We start from the raw sequence: 19,876 nt of genomic DNA on the forward strand, positions 1-19,876 counted from the left end.
GGAAATTCGAGGCGGATCGTATCTATTGGTTGATCGCATACCCCCGGCAGAGGTCTAGGGCCTCGCACACACAACATAACTCACCCACATCACATCACACCCACCCACCGATACCCCATACCCCATACCTCCTGCCAAATGCCACAGTTGCAGCCGCTGCTGCTGCACGAAGACGTAATCAACTAGCAGGCCACGTTTGGGCCACACACCAAACGTGGCCAAGAGCCCCGCCTGGCTGCGATCTCGATCCACGTTAGGCTGGAAAAAAGCAGCCAGCAGCCAGCACAAGCGACGACAACGAGCATCATTACCATTTGGCATGGTATGGCATGGCATGGCATGAAGGAAAATGCGAAACCCGTTTTCCATGGAAAGTAAGCACACAAAAAAAAAAAAAAAAAAATTAAGTCACCGGTAAAAAAAAAAAAGTGCAAATGCAACGGCAACTTTTGTGACGATCAACCTACCCCGTTGCATCGGTGGCAGGTAAGCGATCAGGGGTCAGAAGAGGGGCAGGGGCTCACCAGTGCTGGGGCAGTCGATTACTTCATCGTCCCGTCGCGTCGTCGCGTGCGCCAGAGAGAGAAAGTGGCAGGAAAAACGTTGCAAAAAAAGCAAAAACAAAGCGGACGAAAAAGAAAAACTGGAAAACCTGCTGCGGCGATCGGCAAGATGGCGTGTCATGGTTGTGCCTACTACCCCGGACAACAGCAACAGCAGCAGCAGCAACAACAGCAACAACAATTTCCCCATTTCCCATTGCGGCCGCCGCAAAAGCAGCAGCACCGCACCGCACCGCTCAGTTTGTTGCAACTTCAGCCATGATTATGTGGCATTAACTTTTGGGTTACGCAACCAGGCAATGCAGGCAATGCAGCAATGCATGCAGCGGCAAATGGAAATTGCAAATCATATGATGCACCCCCTCTATCCCCTTCTATATCGTATGTTTGTACGTGTGTGTGTGTGTGTGTGTGTGCACCGCAAAATGTTGCGCAAATGGAGTCAGGCAAGAAAAATCCAAAAAACACCAACAACAACCAACAGAGAGACAGAGAGAGAGAGAGAGAGACAGACCAGACGTAGGAAAACAAGGAAAACAACATCAGTGACGGCGACAACCAGCTGAATGGTGGGTGGGGGAGGAGGGTAGGAGTGGGATGGAGCAGGGACAAGGGGTTGACGGAGTACGGAGTACCACGATCGTCGTCGTTGAACGTGAAAAGCGGAAAAGTTTTGCAGCTCTTGTGGCACATAAAACATTCAACGCGAAAGGAAAATGATATGCAAAAAAAAAAAATGGAAAAATACAAAAAATACGAGTAGCAGGAGAAGGAGAAGTGGAAAGGAATCAGAACCGAATAAAGGGATACCCTAAGGGATAAGGATCGAGATTTTAAGAATTATATCTCTGCTGCTACACAATTAACAAAAGTGCAGAGTGGATAATAAATAATTCCATGATTTTAAAATAACTTACAGCCGTAAAATTTACAAGAACACTTCATTCAGTTATCTATCGATAGCAATTTGTGTAATTCCCTTTTATTTAAAATATGCTTAAAATCTGCTTAAAATCTTACTTAAATGATCATTAGGAAGGCAGAAGTTCAGACTCTCCGAAACCATACCCCCTGCGAGCTCGAAACAATTTTCAGCAAAGACTTAAAGATTTCAGATAAACTATCAGCTAAGGCTAAGTATTAACCTCTTTACGATATGTTTAGCTCAATCTAAAATAGTTCAAACACTCAAAAACTTCCGATGCCCAGAATGAGGCTAATAATATTCATTAGTTTAGTTAATTTCCCATTGTGGATGCTATACAGCATCAGGATAGAAGTAAGGAGTAAATCTGAACTAAATTTTTAATGAACATAACCAATCGTATTTATCTCCTCTCTCCTGGACAACACAAATGATATTTGGTGCCGAAAAAAAAAAGCTTAAAAATCGCTACCTCATTTGTCAATTATAGTATATGATAAATACATACATATGTACACATACATAGGTATAGCAATTCCTGCACGAATAAGTATATGCCAAATCGTAATTTGTAGTACCCTATGCTAGGGTATCGCAATGACTACCTGTGGGTGTCATGGGGTCTAGGGGCATGCAATCACAGTGTTTGGAGTGCACTTCATCCCATTGGAGATTGGTGTGCTAAGGGGTATGGTAAGGGGGGGGGTGTGGGTGTGGTTGTGTGTTGCATAATCGGGCATATCGGGATCCCACTCACTCACCTGAATTGTGTGATCCTGCTGATGTCTGCTGTCTTTCCTCCGCCTGGCATGTCTGCAACGAGTGTGAAAGAGACAAGCACACAGAGAGAGAGAGAGAGAGAAGGAGTGAGAACGGGGTGTATAATCATATCAAATTCATGTTTACGTACAATACAATGCCCCCCCACAACACTACCACTGCCATACCCCACCACACACCCCACAGCCAACCCCCCTCGTTGGGCTCTAGAATGCCTGCATGTGCAGCCGATTGCATTTCACTCTTGATTTCGTTTTTCGCTTTTGCTCGTTTCGTTCGTTCGTTAGTTCGTTCGTTCGTTCGGTCGCTGGGTCGTTCGTGCAGGAAGAAGAAGCAGAAGCAGAGCCAGTGGCAGAGGCAGAGGCTGCAGCAGCAACAGCAGCAGCAGCAGCAGCTGTACGCCAGTGCATTAGAAGAGAGCAAACAGCCAACGAGCTTTTGGAGAGCAAGCTCTGTGCTCTCTCTCTCGCTGCCTCTCTGCTCTCACACACTGGCCTGCAGCAGTCTCTGCAAATGCAGCCCGCTGCTGACGTCCGTCTCTGGTTATTCAATAGTGCTGCGCCTTTCAGTCTCTATCTTTCTATCTCTGTCTATCTGTGTGTGCGCGCGTGTGTGTCTGTGTGCTTACGCTATCTGCCGCCATCGACGACGTCGCCGCCAACAGCAATAACAAACACATTGCCTCGCCATGGTATTGTACGTTGCCTATTGCCACTGCAACGACTGAAACGACCTCCTACAGGTCTTTGACCCACTGTTGACGAAGCTCTCTCGCCAGTCAGCTGCCGCCTCTCTCGCTCTCGCTCTCGCAACCACCACACACTCTCACTCTCTCCCTCTCTCTGTCTCTTTGCTCTGCTCTACTCTGTTGTGTTGTGTTGTGTTGTTGTTCAGATTTTCATTTGCACGTTGTTATTATTTTCCTCAGTTTGGTTTGGTTTTAGGTTCTATACTTTGCCTCCATATCATCCCCGCTGCTTTTTTTCATCAGTTCAGCCTATTGTTCTGTTCTGTTCTGTTCTGTTCTGCTCCGTTCCGTTATGTTCTCCCTTTGGGAGCTGCTTTCTTTCTCTGTCTTCTCTCCAACATTCTTTTGTTGCTGTTGCTTTGTGGTTTTTCCTTTCATCGCTGCCAAAAATTACTTGCATTTTCAATAGATGTACATAAATACATACATATGTACATCTATTTACATATCTATTTACATATGTATGTACGAATTTTGGAGGAATGCCGAAGATTTTGGTGCCGTGTGGGAGATTCTTTTCTGCCCCCACCAGAGCAATCTTTTATCTGCAGCTTCCTTTCCTCCTAATCTAACTGCTCATATTTTTCCCATAATCGCTTTACTTCTCTATTACACTTCCTCTTCATCATTTTGGCTCCTTCTTCCGCTTACTCCAATCTTCAATGAAAAGCTTCGTTTACTCTCCCTGCCTTTCTTCTTCCCCTCTCTCTCTCTCTCTCTCTCTCTGGCCACTTTCCACCTGTTCCTTGCGTCTGCTCTTCCCTTTTCTGAACAGGAACTGGGTTAGTTCACCTCCAATATTGTAGCTTCATCTAGCTTCCGCCTTTAGTCCAGCTTCTTTTGCTTTGCTCTGCTCTGTTCAGTTCTCTCTCCACTTCCTTTTTCATCTATCATTCATTTTCTTTGTCTAATATTCTTCCTTACATACAACATATGTATGTATGTTTGTTCATTATTTGTTTGGATGGGGACCCAGCGGGAAGTGAAATTTAGAGCATTTTTTAAGGGTGGCAGATGGGTGCTAGGGGCTGGCAGATGGGTGCTAGGGGTGTGCTAGGGGGTGCCCTGTTAGGTGTCAGGTGGCATGTGGCATATGAGGCACGTTGACTTGTCTTTGCCATTAGAAACTGGCGCAGCCTTTGGACCCCACATGCAACCACTCCAAACTTCTGATATGAGACATGAAGACACACACACACACACACACAGACGCAGGGATGCACATGCATACATGCATATGTGTGCGTGTGGGGAGCGAACAAGACGGCAAGATGGCGGCTGAGTGAAAGAGACAAATATAGAGACAAATCACTGCATTGCTCTATAAACTTTTAACCCAATTCTGAATGGCTTATTTACACACAGACGACGACGACGACTCTCTTTCTTCGCTTTTCTTTATTTATACGCAACTACAGTGAAAGCCCCCCCCGAAGGAAGGCATCCCCCCATGCCATGGCTTATGGCAATGTCACTGAATTTTATCATTCAACGCTCGCACCTGACTGTTGAAGTGCAACATTTAATTTGCTGTTTGCTGTTTGCTATTTGCTTCCCCCTTGATGCTGCTCATAATTAATTTTCATTAACTAATGATCCCTCGGCGGCGAATAGCTATAGCTTTCAGCCGTGTTTAATTTTCCCTATGCGAAATTATTACAACGATTCCACATCGCTGGGCGGCTGTTCGTGTGCGGCGAGCTTCCACTGTACCGTTTGGCCACTGCAATGCCCTTAGGTCTGCGCGCTTGCTGCCTGCCTCCATTTTTGCGGGGGCGTAGAAGTTCCTGCCCTTTTGGGTGCCTTGTTATTTATGGGCGGCTCGATTGAGTTCGAAGTATTTTTTCATTAATTTTTTATTTTTAAACTCAGCCCGAGCATCTAGCGGTAAAGAGGAAGCAAGGCAGCAGGAGCTCTGAATATCTTATAGCTTTCAGCTATGAGAAGCATTTACTAGAGATCTTTGCCGGGGAACAAGTAGAACCGATCAGGCAGGACTGAAAATAATAAACTAATAGTAACGAAAACTCTTCCATAAATCATGAAATGAAATTTGCACGGGCAATCCTACCATTCCACTTTCTGCTGCTTCATTTCTGCTGCCTCATATCATCAGCAACTAATACCATTTTCAGTTGGAAAATGTTCGCCATTGCACTTCAATTTTATCTCTGACTCCCCCCCCCCTCCCCACCCCTCACTTGCCCATGTTTTTACCCCCGTTTCGTTACTCCGTCTGCCCCGAGTAAAGTAATCTCTGCGCCTTGTTTCTTTTTGCTCGTATCACTCGTTCAATGTTAGAAGAGAATACAAATAATAAAAATAGTGCAACTGAACTTATCGCGTGGGTTCCGTTTCCCTTGAAAAATACTCGCCCATAAGCTGTATTAGCATTAACATGCATATATTTTGAGTGTAAATATGTTTCCAAGATTGCTTCTCAGTTGCTCCAACTGTATGTGTATATTCCCTTTGATTTTATTGCCATATTTACGCGCTAAAGAAAAACCCTTTAGTCATGGAAGCATGGGCTGTATTCAGTCTGTAAGTGGTGCTACGATCCAAGGATTTCAAATTCCAGTTAGGGCTCTAATGACGGACACCCCCTCCCATGACCTCCCGCCACACAGTATGTAAATATTCGTACATGATTATTTGCACAATCTCTATTAAATCGCAATCTGTGTTATTATTTCCAGCAATGCCTGGCTATTAGGTTGGTCACTTGGGCGGGCTGCCATGGATGGACACCAAAGACTGGACTGGCATAGATTGTTCGTGCTGCTTGTCGGGATATCAGTGGGATATCAGATATATGTAGATATATGTTTGCAGCTCAGCAATGAATATTAATAAAGATACATTTCAAGGCATTCAATATAATCTGATCGTAGATTGTAGCCGCCCGCACTTCAGCCTTTGATCAGTTGATCAGTCTGAAGCCGTATCCTTGCTTTCTGTCTATTGTTTTGGGCAGGGTATCAAAAGGTGCCGCACATTGGGGGGAGGAGGAGGAGCCAGGGATGGCACTGGCACTGGCACTGGCGCGGGTATGCTTATGCCCCTGTGTGCTGGCTGCTTGTTTATTTTCTATTTGTTTTTTGTTTTTTTTTTTTTTTTGTCTGTGGGGTGGTGTATGGTGGTGGTGTAGGCCTCTGCCTGGGTCTGGCTGGTGGCCTGCAGTGGCATGCATGCATTGCCCTCTGTCTGCATTGCCGACGACGCCTGCAACAGCAACGACAACAACAACTGCAACAACAGCAACATTTGTCGAGTGCCGACTACTGCCCTACATTCAAGGCAACGACTCGGAGATAAGCACACGCACACACATGCGCCACAGGGAGAGCTTCATGAGATTGAGAGAGTGGGGTGGGGTGGGATGGGGTAGTGTGGGTAGTGTGGGTAGGGGAGGGGCGGGCAAACTGCCACTGCCATTCAACTGGCAGACACTTCTATGGGGCATCCAAACGTTGGGGCCACACACACACACACACCACACAAATTGTGCTTCAAGTTCCAGACACTGGTTCCTGCACACAGTATGTATGTATGTATGCATATATGTATGTATTTATGTATGTACGTATGTATGCATGTGATATGTCTGTGTGTGCTTGGCCTGCGCCTGTGTTTGTGTAGACATTCTAAGCGGTCATAGTCCCAGTAAACTTTCGCTGGCCACATGCATGAGAGTGCTAGGGGGAGGACGGCTGCCCGGCCTGTGGCTGGTGGGTGGCGGCAAGGCTAGCCGGAGTGTGTATGCGTTGGGGGTGCAATGGAATGGGCTAAGAGAGTGCAGTAGATCGGGTTGGGCTGCATTTTTTCTTCTTGTTTTGGTTTAGCCGAGTGGTAGGAGCAGGAAGACAGAACCCAGATGAGGGGGTGGAGGGACAGTTCAGATATTGGTTGAGGGGATGGCCAAGTGTTGCGGGGGGTGGAGCAGCCATGGACTGCAATCAGCAAACATAACTGAAATTGCCACAAATACAGACTTCATGTGGCGGCAACCGCAACCCCCAAAGGAGAGGCCGTGCTGGTAGCCCTACTTCATCCACATGCAAATGGTAGCCGTAGCCCCCACGTGGGTGATAATCATATGTGAATGATATATCTGCGAGCAGGCCACAGGGGCCATCCTGTATGTGGTGAGGGGTTACTGAATTTCGCTGGAAACTCTCAGCGTGGCTGGTGGAGTCCTACAGCCACTGCTACTCCTTTAACTCTATAAGTCTGAGGTTAAGCAGGGTATCTGTGCATCTTGGAATTCTACTATACGAGTACTATCCCAAATGTATGCACAAACTATGTACAATGTAGAGAGTTGAGATGCAGAATCTAAGAATGTTTATTAAATATTTATATTCGAGCTCATGGTACGCACAAATCGAATGTTCGAATGAATAATTCGGTAGAACAGGGACTGGAATGAAATGGTACGGAATGGCATGGAATGGTACGGAATGGAACGGAATGGAAACACTCAAATACGTATACCCAATGCTCCTATCGCTCACACATAACACTGGCACATATGTACATATTTACATAGCAAAGGAGAATTAATGCCTAAGAATTGCAAAAAAAACAAAATACATGTCGTGTACATGACGTTCAGGAAACATTGATGCGCGACTCGAGTTGTTGTTGAACAGCTCCCAAATTCGAAAAGAGTCTTCAACGTTGGTATCTATGTATGTACATACATACATACATACAAATGTATGAATGTTCGTCTGTGGTATGTAACTCTATGTGGTCAGTGAATTTGAATTATCCTGCATAGTCCTGTCTAGTACCAGTACCACATTCTGTGCACCCTTTGCCCTTAATCTGTGTGAAAGAACTCTGAATGCAAATCCCTCTATAGCCATAGCTAATACTATTTTCGTAAAGTTCCCTTCTAGCTAAAAGACTGAAGCAATAGAAAACTTTCCTCGCTTGGCCTTATCATCTCCCCCTCTCTTTCTCTCTCTATCTCTCTATCTCTCTATCACTCTATCAATCTATCTATCTTTTTGTCCCTTGGTTTCTTTGCCAGCAACAACACTGCCTTCTGTTTCGGGTGTGACGCATTAAATTTCACCTAAACTTGAATAGAAAATTTTCATGATCAACGGCCATGATGAGGGGGCCGAAAAAAACAAAAAACCAAAAAAAAAAACAGAGACAGAGACAGACAGATACAATACAGAGAAGAGTCTGCTCCATCCATGGAGTAATCAAGCCGAAGCATCTGCAACATGGGGGCCAGAAGAGGAGAAAAGTGTTGGGTAGAGCAGTGGAGTGGTTGGGTTCGGTTCGGGGAGGGGGTGAGGGGCTAGGGCTGCCAATTAACTCTCTCACACACACACACACACACACACACACACACACACACACACACACTGAGCTGGAGTAAAAGTGAACGGACAAGTTCAAGTTTACTTTCTGGAGAAAGAGAAGCAGCAGCAACAGCAACAGCAACAACAAGCCACAACAAGAGCAAAAGAAACGCACAAAAAATTAAGCTAACCAAAAAATAAAGGGCGACAGAATGACGCGAGAGCAGCAGCAGCAGCAGCAGCAAACAAAAGGGAAGGAAAGAGATGCAGATAAAGATACAGAGATGGTGGAGCTGCTGTGGCTGCTGCTGCTGCTGCTGTGGGTTAGCTTCAAGGTGTGGCAAGTCATGTTTGAACTCGCACACACACACACGTACGTCTGAGCGTATGCACATGTCTGCCTGAGTTTGACCCCCGAATGTGAGACGCTGCAAAAGATGTTTGAACTGTAACTGTAACCGGTTTTTTTTTTTTTTTCCGTTTCTGTTATTGGGGGTCTGGCTCTGGCTCGGGCTCTGTCTCTGGCTTTGGCTCCAACCGATCATTTCATTTACAAGCCGCCGCACAGCTGGAAAGGTGAGGCGGTGGCCGAGGGTGTGTGAAGGCAGCGCAGAAGGAAAGCTGTCATAAAACAGCTGTCATAAAAAAAAGAAAAAAACCATACATAAATAAATAAGTTTCCCCACACTCGAATGCCCTTACCAATTCAAAGATAATCCAAGCACAACTCCTGAGACAAAAGCCCCAACTCCAAAGCTCCAGCTAGGGGGAGCCCCAAGTCTGAAATTTCCTGCCAAAGAAGTTCTAATATGTCCATGCAAACTGTAAGAAATCTTCCTGCTGAACTTTCCCTCAAATGAAACCAAAAAAAATTGACCTCCAGCTGGAAAGAGTATGCAGAGAGCGTATGCCGCTTGACCCCTCCACCATGCCATGCCATATACCAAAAGCCATAGACAGACACCACACACTCCACCCCTTGCAATCACCATTTCCATTTCCCTTGACATTTCTTTTGTCTACCAGTTTGGGTTTAGCCTGACCGTCGCTGCTTTTTTTTTTGTTTTTTTCGTTGTTGTTGTTGTTGCTGTTGCCAAAAAGGGCGCATGTTTGTTGCCCATTAAGCGTTCATTGACTTCGAACGATGGTCAAACCGAAAATAAAAAGACAGCCAAACTTAACAGAACCAAAAACTGTTTCAAAATAAAGATGAGACAGAGATCGCCACGAATTGTGGCATGCAATTGCAGACAGGTTTCCCAAACGGAATAAAATGAATACCCACCCACCCCATACACGATAGCGGGGGGGTTCACTCGAGAAGTGTGGGATCTTTGACTTGAGTTCAGGGGGCTGCTAAAAGGGAACTGCGTAATGCATGATAAAACCCAATTCTAAGTAATACACGACAATGCCAGCAAATTAATATTGGAATGGATTTGCAGGCAATAAATACTATCTATGGATGGGTTTCCTTTAAACATTTATACTCTCAGAAGTACCGGAACTGTCTATGCACCATCTATGCATGTGACAAATTTCGCCTTTAATATTGGACACACTCTCCGCCACTCTCCGCCACTCTTCGGTCACTCTTCATACATACGTATGTACATATGTGTGTACGTGCAGCATAACTGTACTTTGGGGGGGTTTTTTTCAAGTACAGTACTAAAAAAACAACAACAACAAAAAACGCCAACAGAGCCCCGAATCGTCGTCGTAATTGATGTGAAAGTGAAATTTTTCCATTTATTTTTTTGTAGTTGTTTTTGTTTCTTCTTCTTTTTTTTTGTCCGGAGCTTAGTTTACACTATTTTTGGTGTGGCAGGGACAGGGAATGGGGGGGGGGGGGGTTGGGCTTGGGTCAAAGCCGAATGACGCTCTTTACGAGTGACCATAACCTTAAGATTGCCCCAAGCAGAGGTGGGGTGTTGAGAGAGGTTGATCGCTGTGATAATGAATCTGCGGCCGCTGCTCAGGTAAGCCCTCTCTCCCAGTACTTATCCAGTTGCAGTCAAATATAAGATAAAGCAGAAGAACCACAGAAGAAGCAACAGCAGCAGCAGCAGCAGATGACTCCCCCTTATCCACCGCCCCTTTGGGGGACAGAGAGAACGAACACACACAGAACGAACGCTAGCAGCGGCAGCGACGGCGGCATCGACGCCAACGAAGCCAGCGTCGCAGCAGCGTCGTCGCAACGGGTTCAATGGCTGACCCAATTTCAGTCACACAGCGCGGAAAGAGAGCGCGCAGTGTGGAGAGTGGAGTGGAGTAGTAGTGTGTGGAGAGTGGAGTCGGCGTCTCTCCATCAAAGCGAACGGGAATCATCGTGTGTTGTGAAAGCCAGAGCCAGAGGGAGACGGCGCGACGAGCTTAGGCAGCTGAGCAGAACGTGTCGAGCATAAAGCAGAGCAGCAGAGGAGCAGAGAAGCAGAGAAGCAGCGAAGCCCATGCAAGTTCAGTGAGTGATCTCTCTCTCTCTCTCTCTAGCTCTCTGCTCTCTGGCTCTTCCCCTTTGATTGCTTCTAACTAGAGTTGTTGTTGTTGTCGCAGAGTTGCAGTGGTTGTTGTTGTTGTTGTTTTTATTTTTATAACTCTTGATTGACATTCCATGCGGTTGTTGCTGCTGTTGTTGTTGTCGTTGTTACGGGATTTGTTCATGCGCAAAGAGTTCGTTGTTACTTTTATGTAATTTCCTTTCATTTCTTTTTTGGTTGTTGTTGTTGTTGGTTTCCGTCTGTCTGGTTTTGTACTTGCCCTTTTTCCATTCACTTTCTTTGCCAGCCAGCAAAAGCACGAAATAGAGCTAGCTGATAGAGAGAGAGGGAGAGAGACAGAGCGAGATGGTGGGAAAGTGGGATCGAATTGAACAGTTATCCCACAGCACAACCATTGAAGATCTAATGAGCAAAACAGAGAGAGAGAGAGAGAGAGAGAGAGGGGTAGAGAGAGAGCCTATAGCCAGGAAGAGCAAAGGAGACCAGAAAAGCGAGAGATCAGGAACGGTAGCCAGGGTGCGAGCTTTTACAGTTTGGTATGGTACCAGGGCTATCCATTAAATGTGGAAATATTAATATTATTCATAAAAAGATTTTAAACCAGATGCAAATGATATTTTTTCCCAACACTTATGCTGAGTGCGTAAGCTTCTAGCAGAACGAGGGAGAGTATAAAACACGTCCAAAACACCTCTTGCATTGTCACCCCACCCCCCAACCCCTCATGCAAATAAGTATGTGCATAGTTTTTTTTTTTTTTTTTTACTTGCGATTACGTGAAAGTTTATTGAACTTTCGATTTCGCTGAAAAATGCAATACAAAGCAGCAGCAGCAGCAACAGAAAAAAGCTTACACCAATGCAGCACAGGCCAGTGCGTGTGAGAGAGTCTTAGTGAGTCAACGAGTCAATGGCGGCTGTTGGCAATTGCCGCCCTCCGAGGCGTGGCGAGGCGCGGCGGCGAGTCGCCACGAACCGAATCAAATCGAATCACAAATGCAGACCATGAGAAAATCCAACACAAAACAGAAAACACACAGTAACAAAAACAAAAAAAAACAAAAAAAAAAACGGGAAAATGGGCAAATGGGCAAAAAAAAAAATTGAACTAGACAAACGTGTGGATAGGTGGCGGGGCGGGAAAGCGGTGCAGGCAGCAGCAGGCAAAGCCACGACCAGAGAATACCCCTTGGCCATTAACTTTGGCTGTACCCTTTTGCTGGCATAATCAAGGTGATAAGCCAAATAAACATAATGAATCCATTTGGTGTTTTTTGTACTTCGCTTGGAAAGAATGGATTATGATTATGACCGTTTTGTGTTTCCCCGCGACGTTTGGCATACAGGTGGGGAGACGAATATAGTGTGGGTTCTATAGTTCTATAGCAGGGTTGCACTGGAAGACTCCTCTTTGATTATTTTCATTGCTAATCGGGTACGATATGCTTTTCCAAAACGAAGTTTATGGCTTATGCCAATACCCCAAAGTAATCCTTTTAAAATTAAATTGTTCGAGTTTGCTGCCAAAATAACATACATACATGTGTACTGCCCTGATACCCTCTCTCATATACGCTCATATGTAGGCAAACATGTGTAAACATGTACAAGTTTTGCGTTAAAGGTGTTCCTGAATATGTTTTTGATTAGAAATGGGTTAATTTAAATATGGAACCAGAAGCAAGCAAACAAAAAGTAAATAGATTCGGAAATAGCCAAGGCAAAGTGGATTTCGTTTCTTATAAGCGGTACTCAAAGAGTACAGGACTATTTGTATGATTATTTTGTTTGCCACACTTTCCATTACATAAGTCAATGTTGAAGGAGCTGAAAAGAAGGAGGGGAGGGGGGCCAGGAAAAGGGAAGGAAGTGTAGAAGAGAAGTCGTGTGGAGTGAGGGGAACTTTGTGGGAACTGTTTGGGGTGCAGGGAGTGGAGTGGAGTGGATTGGTGCCAGTCAAATGCACTTCCCACTGTGTCCATCCACCTCACTTAGTGGGGCCTAATAGCACTCCCCTTACCCTCACACACTCTCTCTTTCAGCACTGCTTTCACCCATCCCCCCCATCATCATGCACAATCTTGGCTTTGGCTGCAATTTCAATTGCAAAGCGTGAAATTGTTGTACTTCCTTGTTTGCATGCAACATACACGTACACCAACACCAACAACAACAACAACAACAACAACAACAAACGGCCAAATGCCAGCTTACCACCCGATCCAACCGTCCCACCCACCCTTTCGACTGCAACCCCCCACACACAGACATACCCACACACACACACACACGTCGACCCCCCTCCCTTCTCTGCCCGACCTCGACATGGCCCGGCCTTCCTGGTGCGCACACACACTGCCCCAACCCCCCACGATCCACCCCAACCTGGCATGCAACTGCTTGCGTTAGTCGTTTATTACATACATACTATACATACATACATATGTACATGCATACATAGATGTACATGTATGTATGTATGTCATTCACGTCATTGCATGTTCGCCAACGCATCGTTACCCCAGCCAGCCAGCTGGCGGCAGCACCGCCACCACCACCACCACCTCCCTCCCACCTACCCCCCTTGCACATTTCGACTACTGTGCCACTGGCTCTTTCATCACGGCAATTGGCGTCACTGCCTGCCTGACTGACTACGACGGCGACTGCAACGACTGCTGGCAGCGACTGCGAAGCGACCGAGACGACGGCAACGGCAACGGCGACTGCAGCCGGCTGCAGTTTGCATCATCACCTTGTGCCGTTGTCAGGGCATTGGCACAGTTTTTTTTCACTCACTCGCACACACACACACACACACACACACGGGGGCATTTTTTTTCCTTTTTCTTTTGCATTGCTTCTATTTCGGCTTTGGATTTTTCTGGTTGTTGCTTTTCCCCACTCTCCTAGACACCCCCCCCTACCCCAATCACCCACCCCCTTTCGCAGTCAAGTCGACGTTTAAGTTGTTTTTGCCATGAAGTCGATGGATGGATGGATGGATGGGATGGGATGAGATGGATGGGATGGGATGGGATGGGGAAGCGATAGTATGACCAGCTGAGCGCAGAAACTTGAAAATGTGACCAGATTCGCTGCTGCAACTGGGGGGAAGTGGTGTAAGATATGTACACTGAACAATCCTCTTCTCATTGAGCTATATCAGAGTTTCATAATATATGAGTGTATATATTTCTTATGTCATGGTATTTCAATGGAAATAAATTGTTAATTGGTTTAATGAAAATACAATTCAGTTCACCAATAGTTGGTGCCGCAGATGGAGTTCCAAAACATCGACCTACTACAAGAATGTAAGCCAAAGAAGGTCTCTAACTGGCTCCCCAAAATCGATGAATGGCCCAGGCCTAATCAAAAATCAAAATCAGGATCAGCCCATAAAATTAATAATCTGCAATTTGCGCAAGGACATTACTGATCGGCCGACCCTAGCCAGGCACAGGACAGCCTGCATCAATATTGAATTCAAGTGCACAAGTCGGCACAAAATAATAGCTACTTTGCAGTGGGATGGGATGCCCTGGGGGCAACTACTTTTGCCGATCTGCGGCGGTACGGTGGAAAAATCTTGACACTTACCGGGTGAACCAAGGCGGCAGAGGATGCAAAAAATGTTGACGACGACGACAACCGCGAGGAGGAGGCGACGTCTGGCTTTTCACTCGAATGAATATGACTGCAACGAGAGGGAAGAAAAAGGCATTGGCGATGAATAATTATGTAACGAAAATGGGAAAGTAGCGGTAATGTCGGTGTGAGTACGGAAATGGCGGGGGAAGTTTCAGGGCACTGGGCACCAACACCACTGCTTTATGGTACAGTACATACAGTACAGGGATCACTTACATATTTATGTACATATTTATGTACACTGCAAGATGTGCACTTAAATGTTAATGATAAATAAAATCGAGATCTTAGCACATACAAATCTGATAATTGTAGAATTAAATTTAAATTAAATTAAATTAAATCAGCCAGGATATGGGACCACCCAAGGACGTCTCTATCGAATTACACAGCTCTGGTAAGTCGGCGATTTTCTGGCTTCTACGGTGAAAGCTTGCTACATAATTCCCCTAAACAAAAAAGGTTCGTTCCTTTCAATTACATAGTTCTAAAGCATTTAGCTGACCTGGAGAAAGTGCCACGACAAGCAGCTGTCTGCCAGAAGTGCTTTCACTGTAACTGCATTCAGCATTCTGTATTCCTCTTCCGGCTTTTTTTGTTTTCACTCTATAGAACAGACCCATCCTATAGAACGAAGCCTGGTCCTACCTCAACATATCCCGAACCAAATACCCCCGCCGTACACCCTCCCCTCCTACAGCCACACCACCCCACAAGGCGGCGCAGCGCAGGCAGTCGAAATCAATGTCTATGTCTGGCTGAGAGAAAAGCTTTTGAGGGTCGCGGTGAGGGACAAAGTTGAGAAAAGAAAAGCATTAGCAAAAACACAAGCAACGGGCAGGGGCGGGCGGGTAGGAAGCATAGCTAGGCTGCATTCATGTCCAAGCTCACTCGTTCTCTCTTTGACTCGCTCGCTCGCTCGTTCTCTGTGTGCAAAAGCTCTCTCAGTGCAAAAATAAAAGTGCAAAAGCATTGCAATAAAAACTTTGGCGCATCTGTTTTGTCGCCGCTCGACCGAACCTGCCCCACAGTGTTGGGCCATTGGGATAGGTCCAAGTCCAGGCTGTGCCTGTGTGTACACACATACATGCCTGCATATGTATGTATGCGTGTGTGTGTTGTGTGTGGCTGGTGAAGCTAAAAATAGCTGAATGCAGTGGCTCGCTCGGTCGGTCTGTCGGTCACTTGCCCACCACCACCACCTCACCCACCACCTGCTCCTCCTTTTCCTCTTCCTTCTGCGCTCTATCACTTTTGCTTCACATTTGATTGCCTTTCTTGCAGCTTGAGTTGTTTTTTTTGTTGTTTTCCTTTTCTATCTACCTCTCTCTCTCTCTCTCTCTCTCTCTGTGTTTTCCCTCTTTTTCCGTTTTCAGCTAGAACTGCAAATGCTTTCCCCACCACCTCCCCGCCAGTTCATCTGATGCCAGCACCACTCCCGCTGCCGCTGCTGCCGCTTTGAACATTTTTGTTTTCATGCAAAAAGGTTGAAGACCTTTCACCTACTTTTTGTTCTTTCTTTCCCCCTCCTCACCCCACCCCCAGCGCGCTTCTACGCTGGCACTTTTTTTTTTCTCTTTTTGATTTGGTTTTCGTTGCTGCTTTCGCTGGGAGCCAGAGCGAGAGAGGGTGAGGCAATGCCAGGCAGAACTGTAAATGTGTCTAGCGGAAGAGTGAGAGCGTGCAGCCAGCTCTCAAGTTACATATGTACATACATACGTACATACATATGTATGTATGTGCACTCGTATGTGAATCATTTAAGTCGCTGTCCCTCTCGTGCACATATTTAGAACGGTTTCTTTTTGGATGTAGCTGTGCTGCTTGCACTTGCGGACGGACGGACATGCACAGCAGCAGTAACCATAACAGTACATTGCGGGGAGTTGGATAAAATTGAGATCGAGTCGTCGTAGATCAGAGAAACTGTCACCACTCTGCTGGATCAACAACTGTTGCTGCAATACATTTCCAATGGCATTTCTATTGCTGCAATTTCACAAAAGTCCTTTTGCCAGCACATTTAGCTACCAATAAAAGGAGTAATGTCTTCCGCTGATCAGACAGTTCTATATACATATTTATGTACATATTTATGTATGTAATTTTATATACAGTATGTCAACTAATTGTTTGCAAAATGAAATAAGACAGACAATTTCAACTTTAGCATTAAAAATATAAATGCAGGCATTTTTTGGAAAAATGTTGTTAATTAATTATTATATAGATATGTATTGGCTATAGGTATGACAAAAAAAAATTACGAATCCAACAAAACGTAAAAGAAATGAAGAAACCAAAAACGGCATTTGACGCTGCAAAAGCAAAGCAAACCTGCTTGATAGAATACCTCAGAAAAACTAACGGGTCAGAAAATTCGAAACGACCGTTGTGTATCTTTTCAACTCCGGTCTCATTCCTGCTAAAAGTTGCTTCGGTTCAAGTCCCTTTTTTATTGATGATTTGCAGTTGGCAAACGCACTGAGGATAATTTGATTTAATTAGTTTATTATAATGCAAACACTGCTTGATAGAATACCTCAGAAAAACTAACGGGTCAGAAAATTCGCGACCGTTGTGTACTCTCTAGACTCCTTGGTCCATTCCTTAAAAGTTGCTTCGGTTCAAGTCCCGTTTTTTTATTGATGATTTTGCAATGCTGGCAAACGCACTGAGGATAATTTGATTTAATTAGTTTATTAAATTTTACAAATAAAAAAATACATGAGAGTTAGCTGAAACTTATCAAATTAGACTTAGAACAATTATAATATAATAACCATCCGGACAATGAAAAAAGGCTGGAATTACAGAGCTCTGACGGCAGACCTGAGATCTGAGGCCTGGATCTCAGAGACTATAAAAGCTAGAGGAACCAAATTTTGTTTCCAGATATTTTAAAATTTCGCCCCGCCCCCTTCCGTCCCCACAAAGGTCGAAAATCTGTGGCAGCCACAATTAAAGTCGTATACGCAGACGTAGGGCCATCACCAGACTGCGATCTGAATCAGACGGTCATAATTATAGCCAGAATGAAAAAATAACTGTTGCCCCCGCCCCCTCCTCCCACAACAACGCAACTCATTTTCCTTCTCGCTCGCACCTCTGCCGCGTTCAGTACGCGGCAACCCCTAGCGGGAGTGTAGAATATGATGGACATGTACAATCTACATGTATGTAAATAGACATTGTATATGTAGATGTAGATATCAGATATACAAAAAAATGTAAAATGTAAAATGTAAAACCAAATAAAAAACATAAGCCAAAAATGTATATACTGACTGAGTACGGGTAGTAGGTCGTGAACGCTCACCGTCCTTCTCGTTTTATTTCGAACAATGCGCCGCGAAATGAACCCATGTTGCGGGCTCATACGCGTGGCCGCTATTTTTTGTAGTAAATCGAAGTAAACCTTTTTTAAACCATTTTAGTACATACAGGTGTCAATAAATAGTAGTGCCGCACCTCACTACCAAAACTCTTTTGAGATATTTCTACTCCCAAATTGAACAAGTGATACCTTTACGGAAAGCTTGGAATGTAAGCATTAAAACCAAAGAACCCCGAACTTGCTCCATCTTCTTGTTTCATGACTTTAGACACTACCCATGATATCTGCTGCAATGAAATAGTAGGTGGGTTAAACTAATTTAAAGAATGAAAAACCAAGCAAATTAATTTAAATAAGTTACCACCCGTAAGCCAATTTAGTATTGAATAATTTGATGAAAGAAAGTTTTGGACATAGCGGTACTTTTGATTTTGGAGCGTTGAAGAAATCCTTACCGGTCCAGAAGAGGATACCAAGTTTAGACTAAAACTTAAGGCAGGAGTTATAATGGGATTGAAAACAAGTAGCACCCAGTATGATTTAACCCAATTAACTATAAGAGTAGAATGAAAATCGTTGTATTCGAAAACTTATTTTTAAGGTGGTCGGCGTGGTCGAGGTAAGACCATGCCTCAATACCTCAAAAATTAGAAACAAATTTTTAATCGCTCTGTCAGTTATGTGACAGTTTGAGACGGTTGATTACACATTACTGATGCAAGAAGCCCAGAAAGCTCCGCGTTTGGAGGAGAGTACTGGTCACGCTTCAGATTGGAAAATCGCATGTGGAATGGCCTGGCACAAGACAAAAATGCTTTTGACTGATGATAGTAAAGTTGTATTATATGGTAAGATAACTCAAAAGTTATGTTTGGCATTCACAGAATCCGATTACCACTTAAAATCATGAAAAAATAGCTTGGGCATGGAAGGCTGAGCCTTATGGGGCCCAGACATATAAGCTAGACTTCTAGCCTGGCGTTGAGTATAGTGTGGTTTGAGCGAAACTGTGTATGTAGGAATACAGAATACATTACATCATATTAAAGTTAAAAATTTATGTTAAAAGGATATTTAACAGGATAATGACTTAAAATACCCAGAAAACCGCTAGAATTGATTTATCGGAAAAGCGCGGCCATGGCCACTGCCAATTGATAAAACACAAACAGCTGGAAACCAAATACATTGTTGCAACTGCAAATCCGTGAACCAGAGCCAAGTTTAGCAAGTGGTTCATGGATTATTGGCTCAAATCTATTGAAGCGTTGGCAAAGATTACACTAGCAACACGATTTTTCCTCAAGGAACAAAACGAACTTTTTCTAAAGTTTGGGGCTTAGAAATGGTTTGATGATATTTTTTCAGGCAGAACTTTAAGAGAAACTGGATAAAGCTTTTTTCAGAGGTAACGCTTGTTCACATAACCTAGTACTTACGTCTGGTTGTAAAGAACTTTGCTATTTTGAAAAGTAAGACGCAGCTAGAAGTTGATGTCAAACACTTGGATTTCAGCTTACCGTTGGGAAATATAAAGCATTGAAATGCAAAAATGATGATTTTTGTGGGGTATTTTTTACGAAATTTGAATAAAAACCAGAAAGTCGAAAAAAATTATAGGACATTTTTTGTGTATAGGTGCGTTAATTGGCGTCGTTTAAGGTATCGCTCATTAAGATTAGGAGACACTTTGGAGCTAAAATTCGTTAACCAAACCTAAAATATGGAAAAAATGAACAAAAATACCTTTTTGAGGCGGCCCACGCCAATTGGGAACAAAGGAACGCGATCAGGTACCAAATGTACAACCCTTGCTCGTTTGCTTGTCCCCCTATTCCAGACGGTAAGCTGAAATCACAAAGTATTTGGGCTCAACTCTAGCTGTTTAATTACCCAAAATAGCAAAGTCGACACCAGACGTAAGTAAAAGTATGTGAAAAAAACTATCGCTACCCTGAAAAAAGCTAAAAAAAATACCAGCCAAAAATCCAAAAAAAGTCTGCATAGAAAAAAAACCATAATTCTTAAAAAATTTAAAGCCC

At 44.4% G+C, this 19,876-nt stretch overlaps 1 protein-coding gene across 2 annotated transcripts in view; it reads right to left on the minus strand.

Annotated features, from left to right (window-relative positions):
• The window catches only part of LOC111075039, a 61,965-nt gene that overhangs the window by 15,607 nt on the left and 26,482 nt on the right, over positions 1-19,876 (minus strand). Inside the window, exons 3-4 of one of the 2 annotated variants that reach the window (XM_022368104.2) lie at positions 14,447-14,543; positions 2,250-2,301 (exon numbers count right to left, since the gene is read on the minus strand). In XM_022368104.2, the coding sequence (XP_022223796.1) occupies positions 2,250-2,301; positions 14,447-14,543 (149 nt within the window). The remainder of the gene's footprint in view (positions 1-2,249; positions 2,302-14,446; positions 14,544-19,876) is intronic. The other variant, XM_022368105.2, reaches the window with a different exon arrangement.

The sequence above is a fragment of the Drosophila obscura genome, unplaced genomic scaffold (genome assembly GCF_018151105.1).
Source record: "Drosophila obscura isolate BZ-5 IFL unplaced genomic scaffold, ASM1815110v1 contig_18, whole genome shotgun sequence".
NCBI lineage: Eukaryota > Metazoa > Arthropoda > Insecta > Diptera > Drosophilidae > Drosophila > Drosophila obscura.